We start from the raw sequence: 14,073 nt of genomic DNA on the forward strand, positions 1-14,073 counted from the left end.
GGGAAAGTGGTTGGTCTTAGTTAATATAAGCTCAAATACTTTAAAAATAAAAGGATATTGGTATTGGACTTTTTAATTTCTAAGATAATCTAGCTCATATTATGCATCTATTTTTATACAATCATTTAAACTGAGGAGGAAGAAGAAATTGTCTGAAAAATCACATTTAATCACTGCTTTTATATTTGTAGTAACATAATAATTAAAATTTTATTTCTTAAAAGTAAATAGAATATAAAGGATTCATTTTGTTCACCCATTGAACATCAAAGTAATGATTAATTAACTAAATCACAATAGATAAAGTCATTGTCTTGGGAAATTATTGGCAACAAAATAAAGAAAAACAATACATTTAGAAATAGATAAAAGTTTATTGGTAAAACTTGTAGTGCTTGGCGTCAAGCAAAATACTCCTCAATGCTCCAATAGGTGATAGAATCATAATTAACAATCCAAGCACAATACATATCTGAAATTAAATACAAAACATTAAAAACTAAATTAAAAAATAAAGAAAAAAGAGAACAATAATCAAAGGTATTTACCCAATTAGTCCACCAAGACAAGGTGAATCTTTTTGGTTTGTAGATCGCAAGCCACATGATACATGGAAGCTGAAAATTAAAAAAAAAAAAGTTTAGTAAAATTTTAATAAATTTAAAAAGTTGTTAGTTATATTGATAAATCTTTATATCTTACAAAATAAGTTGTTGGAGCTAAAGCAAATCCTCCGAAAAATCCTAATAGACTTCCAAAGAATGGAAATGTAATGCCAACGAACATTGTGAAAGCTGGAAAAAAATTATATTGAAATCCAAAACCAAAAACAAAATACATTATTAGTAGTAGTAAATACAAAATATAACAACATTTCATAATTAGTAAACAAAAAACATAATCAAAGTTATACAACAATTTATTCCACTTACCCACGTATAAATTGCGAACAATAAATCGTAGAGTTTTACTAGGTGTAAAGTTCAATTTCTTCACCATCACACTTTCGATCATATCAAACACTGGCATTGCATAAAGCTACACCAACAAAGAAAATAAGAAAAGAAGCATCGTTAAACAAACAAAATTTGCGATTCACTCATTTAATCCTTAATTTTTCCTATAAAATGAAAAGTATTAAATTTTACCTGATAGCTTCCAATTACATGAAGAACCACAAATAAATTAGCCATTGCAATAAGCCAAGCAGGTTTCTCCAAAGATATGAGAATGTTATCCTTAACTTCATTGCCAAATATCCAATAACCAATAATAGCAACCGGAAAGTAGCACAAAGCAACAACAATGTATGCAACAACAACTCCTCTCCACATTGGAATCTTGGATGGTTTTTCAGGCGTTGATGGAATTGTTGCTTGAATTTCCAACACTACATTGTGTCCAGCATAAGCAAAAGCAACAGTTCCTAGTGCGTTGAAGAAATTAAAGACAGATCCTACAGTAGTTGTAGCTTTGCTAGTGTATTGTACATCTTCTTGTACTCCTTTATCTACGCTAGCCGTCCAAGCAATTATAGAATAACTATATTGAAATACAAACATAAATTATTTGTATTAGCATTTTTCATTCCTAAGTTATCAAGCAAAATTCGAGCACAATAAATTGATAATAGTGATAACATATATATATATATATATATATATATATATATATATATATATATATATATATATATATATATATATATATATATATATATATATATATATAAAGGAGTTGTAATACCTAAATGACATGACAGCTGCAACCAAAGAAACGCCAGATATAGAGTTGAAGTTGGGCAGATGAGCCAATACAAAATTAATTGAAGCAAATATCATAATGAAATAGCTCAATTTAATCTGTTTGCAACTTGGACACACTGTATCATGAAACTTCTTTAATGATGCACCTCCCGTGACCATGTAGACAATGTCCACACCAACTTCTACAATAATTTGTTGAGGTACCACGATATAAAGACCCAATTTTTCGCCAAATGCTTGTTGGCCCAATTCATGATATCTATCAAATCGTTTTCCTGGAATCATTTCATGCATCTCCACCATTTGCCATAATGTGTATAGTGTGATGATCCATGAGAGAATAAGTAAAGTCACTCCTGGACCCCTGAATCGAGAAATAAAATTAATATTTAATGAGCAAAGATACTATCACTTTCTTAATATTTTTCTTAATAACAAACGGTTAGTAGTTAGTATTATTAAAAACAGATAATGTAAATCTAATTAATCGATCTTGAGTAATACTATATTTGAAGGGAAAAAATAAAAAACATAAAACTATGATATTTCTTTATGTTAGAGAATATTTAACTAGAGAATATTTCATAGTTAATGTATATTGAGTTTGAAATATACCATCCAAGATATGCCATGGCATAGGGGAGACCAAGAACACCAGCTCCAACCATAGCAGTGACATTGTGAAAAGCTGAGTACCACCATTTTGCATTTCTATCAGCATTAATGGGAAGCCACTCTTCAATTTTCTTCTCTCTTTCTGATTTTTCTTCCATCTATATGAATGATAAAAGTAAATTAAATAAATTCATATTCATAATATTTATGATAATCTATCTTCACATTTACAACAAAATAAAATAAAATAGACGTGCAAATAAGATAGTGCTAGAACATGAGTTAATCAAATTCCAATAAAGTATGAAAAATAAAACATGTTGTATAAACCCTGTAATTGTAGAAAACTCCAAAACTAACTATCAAGTTTAGTATGAGGAATTCTTACTAAACTTATAGCAATTCTTTTGGTAGAAGAATACTTTTAAACTATGCATGTGAACAATTAATTTATGTTGGGTCCATCCTAACTAGGTTTACTATATTTGTTTCATAACATATCAAATGTAGCTCACCGACCTCACTAATTGCATAAACATACATAGCAATATAGCATGAATTCTTGTCTAACTTGGAAAAATAGGAACACAATTATTACAACTAAATGCTCTCCTATTTTTGTTATATATATATATATATATATATATATATATATATATATATATATATATATATATATATATATATATATATATATATATATATATATATATATATATATATATATCACTACTAGAAAATTCGCTTTTAGTGACCGAATTAGAGACCGAAAATGCTTAAAAATCGGTCACTAAAACGTTTAGTGACCGATTTAGTGACCATTATTTTTCGGTTGAAAAAGTGCTAGTCGCTAAGCATTTGTGACGAATTTAGTGACCGAAATTTAGAGACCGAATTTGTGACCGAATTCAGTGACCGATTTAGAGACCGATTTTAGTGTTTTTTTTCATAAAATAAAATCAAAAGTTGTGATACCTAGGAGTCGAACTTGTGACCTCCACATATTTTAAGAAGAACTTACCACTACACCACTTTACATCTATTGTTATAATTTATATTTAAACATATATACATATAGTTTTCACAAATATATTATATGTTAAAACAATAAAAAATATGAAAATTTTATTAAAAATTTAAAATTGAAAGAGAATTAAAATCTTTAAAAAAATGGAAAGGAAATAATAATATAATAAACAGGATTAAAAATAAATAAAAAAACAATAAATATTAGTGACCGAAATTTCGGTCTCTAATTTTTATATATAAATTAAATTGCATAAAAAAAATATTTTTTTGTGACCGATTTAGTGACCTCTTAAAATTTGCTCATGAATATCAAATTTTGGTGGCTAATTCGGTCACTACAGTGACTGAAATTTCGGTCACTAAATTTTGGTCTCTAAATCGGTGGCTAATGTATTTTAGTGACCGATTTAGTGACCTATTAAAATTGGCTCATGAATATCATATTTCGGTGGCTAATTCGGTCACAACAGTGACCAAAATTTTTTGGTCACTAAATCGGTCACTAAAAGCGAATTTTCTAGTAGTGTATATATATTAAGTAGATAATACAGAAAATTAATTATTACAAAAAATATTTTGATTTATTAAAAATTGATCAAATTTATTTAAAAATAATACTGATGGCATTAATGCTAATATCAGGATAATCAGATTTGGTAAAGATATTCCATTATTTGGACATTATATATAAAAAAATCGGACAAACACAAAAAAGGATGATACGCTAATAAAGTCATAAATTTCTACAGCTAATTCATTTATTTTTGACAGAATTTAACAGCTATATATGGAATGTAATTATTTTGCATTAAAGTTACATCAATATGATACGAAAATTACACCAATTACTAAAAAAAATTCAAATATTATTACAACTATGTTTTCCTCGACGACAACAACAACAAAATACATACGTATCTGGGTAATTTTGTTTTAATTTCAACCTGCAAACACTGCTAGTAGAAAACAAACAAATTCAACCTAAATATTAACCTTTACTTGAAATATGATTAATTTGATTTTAAAATCAACTTAGTAGTTACTATTATTGGAATTTGATTAATTTGAATTTGATTTTCAAATCACTTTTACAAACTCGATTGTAAAAAATTATCCACATAATACGAAATCACAGCATCTCGAACTCAGGAGCTCTGATATTTGTATTCATGATAACTACCAATATATTATAAATTTAAAATCAGATATTTTGAATTATTTCATTCAAACCCTAAGTTTCTTTACCAAATACATGTCTTCAACAAATTCATAACAATTTTATAAACTCTATGAACTTCAAAACAAAGCTCTTAAAAGGGCAAAATTTCAAAATTTTCTTTATGAAAAATATACTAAATTAATATTTTTTTTCTCTTATATATGATTGATTGTAGCCAACATTAACAACATAATAAAGAATACTACATAATAGATCAACATAAAATAGTTTTGAATAAAATTAGAGAAACTTACAATTTGGTGGTGAGAACTAGGATTGAAAGCATTTTGTTGTTCAGTTTCCATACTTGCCATGACTGCACAAAAGAGTGTTTCACAAAGAAGAGAGAAACAAAAGAGTTGAACAGTTATGTACACACAATACACAAGTGTTATTAATATACACAAGTATTTAAAGGATAAATATTGTGATTTTTGGACTAAATAATAATTATTTAATGTGAATTATGAAATATATTATCCTTTAAATATATTATGAATTATGAGAAAAGAGTTTAACAGTTATGTACACACGTATTTAAAGGATAAGTATTATGAATATTATTATTTAATGTGAATTATGAAATATATCTTTTTAAGGACTAAATCGGATAGTGGGAAAATTGTGAGGACATATGGTATATCTATTTTAGGAAATTTATTGATTGTATTTTAGGAAATTATTGATTGTATTTTAGGAAATATATCTTTTTATGGTATATCGTTTTTAATGAGATATAGAAAGTAAATAAAGATATTATCCTGTTGAGCTGGTGCTATCAATATTTTTGCTAGGCACATTTTGTGAGGGAACCTAACTACAACACCAAGTAAGTTGTTAACCAAAATGTGTAAGAGGCAGAAATTAGAAGAAATTTTGTTTGACTGGTTCAAAACGGTGTTGTTTACCACAAGACTCAACATATTTACCGTTTATAATTTAAATATAAATTTATTGATAAAATATAAATATTATAATATATAAAATTTTTATAAAAACATAACGATTATAATATATAATTTTTAAAATATTATCAAATACAATAAAATCTAACAAAAAATTATTATAAACAAAAACATTACGATAATTAAAAAGTAACATTATAATATAAAAATAAAATAAAATTGATTTAAACACATATAATGATAATAAAGATGAAAATATAAAAATACAAAAAATATAATAGGAAAATACAATTCGTTTAAAATAGAATTTTTAACATTTTAATAAATTAAATTTTATTTATATAAATAAATAAGGGTAAATATATAAATATAAATATATAAATATAATTCGTTCAAAATACAATTCGTTCAGGAAAATTTCTCAACCCACCCCATGCTTATCTTACACCCCACGCAAAATTCCACATTTGCCCCTAGCTTCCATAGATCCACATCCAGAAGGACCCCAAATTTTGAAAAAAAATTGATTCCTAATAAACTAGTGTTTCTGAGATAAAAATATACATTAAAATATGTTAAGGGAAGCTTCCGTAGATGCATCTACAGAACAGCTTAGCGCCACATTGTTTCGTAGATGTATCTACGAAGGGTTTGATATAATTTGAACCAACATGATTACTCCCCCATTGTTCCATTTCTCCAAACTCATCATACTCCACGTCCTAAAAACCCTACATCATCAATACTTTATTTCACTCCAACACTCAAAGTTTTTGGTACAACAAATCAAAGGGAGCAAGAAGAGTCTGAATTTCAGGTAAATAATCACTTTCAACCACTACATTCTTCACATTGTCAATGAATTTATCTCCAAAAAAGTTACGTTGCTTCCATAGATCCATCTACGAAATAGTCCCAGCAAATTTTCCCAGCATCTTATAATTCTGTGTGATTTTTCAAAATAGGTATGGTGCACCCCGATAATATTTCAAGAGAATTAGCTACTTTAGTCGATGTAGCTACGAGTATCGATGGGGTAGTTGCAAATATGGTAGATGTCGGAGGTGACTTTCGTAGCAAGCAAGACTTTGATGATCGTGAAAGCATGCTAACATGGATTTTTAGGAACGCAACTAGTCTTGGTTTTGGTGTGGTGATAGAAAGATTAGATAATGGTACGACAAGAAGAAACCCGTTTGGAACAATATTGTTGGAAAGAAGCGGGAAATACCATCCTCCTCTAAAGAATTTTAAAAGAGACGACATGTGTATTAGAAAATGCGAGTGTCCATTTAAAATCCGTTGTTACATGTTGGCTAGCACGAAGTGGAGATGCTATGTTGTTTGTGGTTTGCATAACCATGATTTGTGCGCAAAATTACAAGGTCATCCGGTGGTATGTCGGCTCAATCCGGTGGAGAAGGCATCTATTAAAGACATGTCCTTGAATTTTGTTCAACCGAAAAATATACTTGTCACCTTGAAAAGGAAGGAACCCGAAAACATTTCAAATATAAGGCAAGTGTATAATCAACGGTACCGCAATAAAAATGAGAATATGGAAGATAGGAGCTGTCATACCCCAAAATTTACCCGATACGATTCATGTCTATTAATTTATTAAAGGTATTAAAATTAAGAGTTATGGGGTTTAACATATCTATTTTTAAACTCACCCTCTTATAAAACATTTTTAATTAAATTTAGATGTATAAATTTTGGGCCCAATCATTTGGCCCAATCAATCCCACTATAAGGTTTGGATCTTTCTTTTTCTACAATAATCTACTAACCATTATTAGGATATAATTATTATTATTATAATTTTATTAACTAATATTTTATTAATTAATATTATTGTTTAATTATTATTAATGTTAAATTCTTGTATTATTAGGATACTATTATTATTAGAATTATCATTATTATTATTTTCGATTATTGTTATTAGTAATATAATTAGTTAATAATTAATTAGGTAATAGGCCCATCGAAAACCTTAGAAAAGATGGCAAAACTGTTGTGAGATTGTTGTGTAGTGAGAGGTTGGAGGATATATGTATAATGGCTGGTGAATTGAAATGGTTGTTGTGCGTGTAACTAGAGGGTAAAAAATAAGGGTTTAATGTTGTGTAAAAAAAATTAATGGTTAGGTTAATTGTTTGTACCGAGAGAGAGTCCCCGGTCATTGGTGAAAAAGTGGCCTCCTTTCATATTACCAAAACATAGCCATAACCATAGCAGCTCACGCACCACAATCAAAAACCGTTAACACATCTTCACCAATTTGTAAATCTTTCACCGATTTACATGACTCACCATACTAGCTATCAACATCCCTTTCAAACCAAAGAATAACTAACCTATACAAAAAGCCATCATTTTTTTAACCAAGCAACATCTAACAATTTATACTAACAACAATTCATACTAACAATTATTTGTTAATACTAACATAAGTTCAAGGTGTAAAATTTTGATGCAGGTTCAAAACAATAGTAGTAGCAGAAGGAGAAAGATCCAATAAAAGAAACCCCATAGAAGATTCAAAGGCACAGAGCGTGGAAATTTTATTTTGAAATAGTCAAAGGGGCTTAATGGTTGTTATAAGTAACATGATTAAATTTCAATCAAATAATTGTTAATTGGTTCGATTGTATTTAATAGTCGCGCTGATTAATAATATTTCTTTTGGTTAGAAATATTCAAATTGATATCTTAATTTAATATAATTTTATGTGCACAATTAAGGTTTAACTCGTTAATCGTTTTAATCGAATTAATCGATTACGATGATTAGTGACAAAAAATTAATTTTTGTCAATCTAATTTAGGTTAGGGTCAATTTACTAATCGAATTAATCGATTGCGATGATTAATAGTAGAATTATTCTATTTATTTAAATTAAAATAATCTATTCAAAACAGGTTTAATTTGCCAAGGGTTTTAACCGAATCAATTGGTTATGATAATTAGTAATAAGGTTAACTCTTTATTAATTTGTTAATTATGTTGATCAAATCGATTGATCAATGCGACTAACAAAACTTCAAAACACTAAACAGGGTTGTATGCCACGTAATAAATCATTAACATTTTCACAAACTACGTTATTACCAAATCTGCTATTAATTGCAAAATTGCGAACTGCGATTTAAAACACACTTCAACATACAAATTACAAAGGCATACGACCTTTAAAAAAACACAAACATATCCCGAACTACGTAGACTCTGATCCTCCATAAGGAGGAACGTAGGCACTTGATAACCAAGGCGAGTCCACTTCTCCAAAACTTCAATAAGGTCAAGGTTTACCCTAATTAACTTTTTATCACCTTTCTTTATGTAGCCACAAACCTTACCATAATACTTTTAAGCCATAAACCTTTACCTTAAAATAAAATCTTAGGAAAGGGTTAAGGGTACCTAACACCTTCCCTTGACCTGATTATAATAACTTACCCAGATCTTTAAATTTCGTAGGGTTTCCTATTCGCCCTGGTAGAATAGGTGGCGACTCTAAAATCTAAAAATTTTAGAGCAGGTTGCTACGGGAGCGAGATGCAACATTTGTTGAAAATGTTGGATGATAACAAATATGTGGTGTGTTACAGATATTGCGATGACGAGGTTACGGTCCGAGATATTTTTTGGACTCATCCGAATTCCATAAAGTTGTTCAACACTTTCTCGACATTGCTCCTTCTCGATTCTACCTACAAGACCAACAAGTATCGACTCTCATTATTTAAGATGGTCGGCGTTACATCCACCGAGAATACATTTGCTGTTGGTTTTGTTTTTTTAGAGTGTGAAAAAAAGGATAATTTTAGGTGGGCCTTAGAGGTGTGTCGCTCGCTTTTGAAAAAACACATTGAGATGCCTAAGGCGATTGTTACGGACCGCGACCCCACTTTAACAAATGCAGTTGCAAAGGTATTTCCTTCTTCCAATGCATTACTTTATCGATATCACATATCATGTAATGTGAGAAGTAAGGTTAAACCCGCCGTGGGGACAAAACAAGTAGCGACCGAAGGTGGAAAAGCGGTGAAGCCCAGAGTGATTGTTGACCAAATAATGGATGCATGGGCTCGTATTTCAAGTTCGTCGACAAAATAATTGTACGCCAAAGCCGAATTTCAATTTCGTAAAATATGTGAAAAATATTTCGATTTATTGAAATACGTTGAAAGCTCCATTCTTGACAAGGTGAAGGAGAAGTTTGTTTGTACGTGGATTGATAAGGTCAGACACTTTGGGAATATAACCACCAATAGAGTTGAGTCGACACATACTACTTTGAAAAATTGGTTGTGTGATAGCAAGGGTGATTTGTGTAAAGCATAGGACCACCAATAGATTTAGCCAGCGACAGTTCTTTTGATGTATTTATCTAGTTTCAAAGTTTAATATATGCACTCTATAACATTGCAATATAATCCTTTTTTGTGTTTGTTTGTTTGTTTGTGTGTTTTTGTGTTTGTGTGTTTTTGTGTATTTGTCTCCTGAGAAATGTTGCTACTGCTTTCTGTTCTGGTTTCAAATTAGAAGGAAAACTTTCGTAGATCCATATACGGAAGGGTGTTAAAATTAAATTACAGGTCTTTCTCGTAGATGCATCAATGGAAAGGTGTTACGTATGACCCTTCCGTGGATACATCTACGGAACTGTCTGTGACAGAGATTATGTGGTCCATATTCTCCAAAGGCTTCTATATATTTGGGATTTCTAGGTTTGCATTGCACACAAGCACAAACCCTAAACACAAAAACACAACACAAACACAAAAATGTCTCACATTAGGCCAGATGGATGTCACCGAACATCAATGAAGCATCTTGATCCTGAACCGGAATACCACATAAGGGATGGACATGTCATTTTCTCTCCCGTCAAACTACCCGTGTCGGTGAAGTTTTGGAATATCCATTCCTTTGACCAACTCAAGAGGACTATCATGTCTTTTTTAGAGGGGGAGTACAAATCCGGAGAAGAAATCAAAAGGATCCAGAGGCTTAGAACAAGTACCTCGTTTGCGACCGGAAAAATGGAACGTTGGTGGGTTGAAGTGAAATTGGACATGGATTGCATTCAAATTATGCATGGATTAGATTACATTGTTTTAATCGTTGTAATTTCTTAGATCTATTAGTTTTCTTATTTTTCTGTTTGAAATTTCAGTGTAATATCGGTTAATCAATGAAATGTCTTTTATGTTTACAAATGCTTCTGTTTTGGTTTTTTGGGTGTGGGTTTATTCCGTAGATGCATATACGAAAGGCTTCTGCAGGTGCATCTACGGAACAGAACAACGTTAAATAAAAAAGGGGTGCTTCCGGAGATCCATCTACGGAAACACGGGGGCAAAATGGTCAATTCGGTGGTGCGTAAGAGGGCCATGGGGTTGAGAGAGAAATTCTCTTCGTTCAGAATATTTTTACGTGACATGAATTTTTCTGACTGTGTATTAATTTTCCTTTATTTAAATAATGAGATGTCAGTATTCTTTGAAAACGTAGAAAATTAATCTAAAAAAACTGATTCATATGGGATGCGAACCCAGGAATATTGGCATTGATGACAAGCACCCAACCACTGGGCTAGCTGCTTTTGTTTGTTAATACAAGTCAATATCTAAAGTTGAACAAGGAAAACATAAACAATCAAAAATCAACAGCAAATCTAAAGTAGAACCCAACATCCTCTCTATCGTCTTCCTCGTTCTACCTTTTCACCATGGCCATTTTGCAAACATCTAAAGTAGAACCCAACATCCTCAAATTTGTTGAAACCTCCACAATCCTATTTAATTTTAAGTTTTATTCTCAAACCCTAAAGCTTAAATGTCAAATTAAATGGTGTATATGGAGCAATTCAAACAAATAACATGGGGTAATTACTCGGTGAAGCATGGCAAACAAACCGATATCAAGAAAATTCATGAAAAAGAGAGAAATCACCGACCTATACCGGAACTTGTCTGATGGTTTACGACTCCGACGAAGGCTTCAGCTCATATGAGTTTCGAATTGTCTTCCATCCTCTTTTCACTACAAGAAAAACTCTTCCTAACCATGTGAAGTTGTGACGTGATTATCATGTGGCAAAAGATAGTATTCACGTCACTAACATTTTTACTATTAAAATAATGTACATAACGTAAACAATGTGGGTGTCAGAATTTTGTTTTTAAAAAAAAATAGCTGTGACGGGGGAATTACGTCGCAACTTTAAAATAAAAATAAAAATTAAACAGCCGGTGATGTTCACATGGGGGGAGTTTGAAAGTTTTCAAAATTTTAGTTGTGACGTGGGATTCACGTCGCAAACTTTTAAGAAGGAAATTGTCTGACTTGAGCCTGATTGGGAGCAGCCTTTTGCAGGATGAGAGAATAAAAATTATGATTGTTGGTATTTTACGACGTGAATATCACATGGCAAGGTTGCAACGTGATATTCACGTTGCTTTTTGGCTTATATAGATCAGCGCATTTCTCTTTCTCCCCAGAAACCATTCTTTCATAGTTTTTTTCCTCTTCGATTCTTCTCTTCCAATCTCAAATCCTTTTCTCATACGTTCCAATCCCAAATTTTTTCACAAATTTCTTCCAATCTTGTATCAAAAGGTAATTTGTATCAACTATTTTTTATAATTTTGTTTTATCTTTAAAATATTTTCTGTTTCTTAATTTAGATTTTATTTTTTTTCAAGATTTTGAAGAGAAAAAAATTTAAGAATTTTAAAGAGAATTTTTAGTGTGTGTTTTTGAAGAAGAGGTTTTTTTTTACAAATTTAATAGAATAATTGATTTTTTAGTGTGTGTTTAAATATTATGTTTTGTAATAGATTAATTAGATTATTATATAAATATATTAATTTAAAACAAAATTATATATATATATATATATACATACATATAGAGGAGGGATCAAATTACACCCAAAGAGTTACACCACGAGTTACACTCGTTCAATAACTACATCTCTAATTAATATTTTTTAAATTCAACCGTTGGATTGAAACATAATATCATCTAGATCATACCTATAAAGTTTGAGCTTAATCTATAATGATTTACTATGTCATTGAATTACATCAAAATTAATGTTATATGAAAACTCATTTTGACGTTAATCTTTGGATATCTTGATGATATAGTAAATCATTATAGATTAAGCTCAAATTTTATAGGTATAATCTATATGATATTATATTTCAATCCAACGGTTGAATTTAAAAAATATTAATTAGAGATGTAGTTATTGAAAGAGTGTAACTCGTGATGTAACTCTTCGGGTGTAATTTGATCCCTCCTCATATAGAAGCATTTTCAACAAGTCAACGTATAAGCATCTATATCATCATATAAGCATCGTAATACACAATCAACAACTACAACCAACAACAACGGAAAACGACTCAAATGCGACTCAATTGTGCATATGCATGTGGTACCAATCGAAGCTTCAGCCGCCGTCATCAATTACCCAATTCAGAGGCACAAGGTATAAGCCTTCGTCTCTAATTTTCCAATCCAGACCGTCACAATATATATATATATATATATATATATATATATATATATATATATATATATATATATATATATATATATATATATATATATATATATATATACTATTATAGATTAACCTTTTAATATATATTTTGTAAAGAAAATGAAAAATAAAATAGAATATGATAATAAAAATAAAACAAAAATTATATATTCTTTGTTTGTCATCTTGAGGCTTGTATCCTAGGATCAGCTTGTATTCAACTGGTTTTTGGAATATATATTCATTTTTTGCTCCTAAAAAATCCTTTTGTTTTTTAATTTTATTTATATTCATTTTATTAAAACAAAATAAAGAAAAGAAAATTTAACAAAATAATGAAAAAGAGTATTAAATATCTATAACTAACAATATATAATAAATATCTAGAACTATAAATTTTTAAAATATACATATATATGGTAATAATAACAGTTTTATGTATTTAATAAAAGCTGTTATATAAAATAATAAAAAAATGTTTTATAAATCAAAATAAAAATTGTTATATATATATATATATATATATATATATATATATATATATATATATATATATATATATATATATATATATATATAATAAATAAAAAATTTATAATAAAAACTATTTTAATAAATATATATTATAAAAATTGTCTTATAAAAAAAGGATACATATTTTATGTTATTGGTTTTTAAAACAGAACATATTAATAAAAATAGTATATATTTTTTATTTTCATGAAGAACAAAATATTATATATTAATAAAAAAAATTTTATTAAAGATGAATATATTAGTTATGTATAAAAAACATTATTAATTTTTAAAGATAGAATTATAAATAAAATATTTTTTAAAGCAAAAAAAAATTTTTTAAAACGAAAATAAAATTTTTAAACAAAATATATATTAAAATTAGAATATATTATATATGTTTATTTAAAATAAAATAAAATCTTATTTTATATTTCTTAAATGAATAATTTGTT

General features: G+C 28.9%; 1 protein-coding gene across 1 annotated transcript; it reads right to left on the reverse strand.

Moving 5' to 3' along the window:
* Window positions 1–281: 281 nt before the first annotated feature.
* On the reverse strand, window positions 282–5,003 carry LOC131647406 (lysine histidine transporter 1-like). The gene is made up of 8 exons (XM_058917298.1): window positions 4,884–5,003; window positions 2,382–2,539; window positions 1,747–2,130; window positions 1,149–1,542; window positions 933–1,038; window positions 703–794; window positions 549–617; window positions 282–472 (listed from the first exon to the last, which is right to left on the reverse strand). The coding sequence occupies exons 1-8, from the start codon at window positions 4,941–4,943 to the stop codon at window positions 374–376; spliced, it is 1,362 nt and encodes a 453-aa protein (XP_058773281.1). The 5' UTR covers window positions 4,944–5,003; the 3' UTR covers window positions 282–373.
* Window positions 5,004–14,073: the final 9,070 nt, after the last annotated feature.

Source organism: Vicia villosa, linkage group LG2 (genome assembly GCF_029867415.1).
Source record: "Vicia villosa cultivar HV-30 ecotype Madison, WI linkage group LG2, Vvil1.0, whole genome shotgun sequence".
Lineage (NCBI taxonomy): Eukaryota > Viridiplantae > Streptophyta > Magnoliopsida > Fabales > Fabaceae > Vicia > Vicia villosa.

Bases quoted from the DNA above. Each gene is read 5' to 3' on its own strand.
- LOC131647406 (XM_058917298.1), bottom strand. From the start codon at position 4,943: ATGGCAAGTATGGAAACTGAACAACAAAATGCTTTCAATCCTAGTTCT. The intron at 795-932 runs GTAAGTGGAATA...ATTTTTTTCCAG, and splicing joins TGTTCGCAATTTATACGTGG to CTTTCACAATGTTCGTTGGC. The intron at 473-548 runs GTAAATACCTTT...ATTTAATTTCAG, and splicing joins TGTCTTGGTGGACTAATTGG to ATATGTATTGTGCTTGGATT.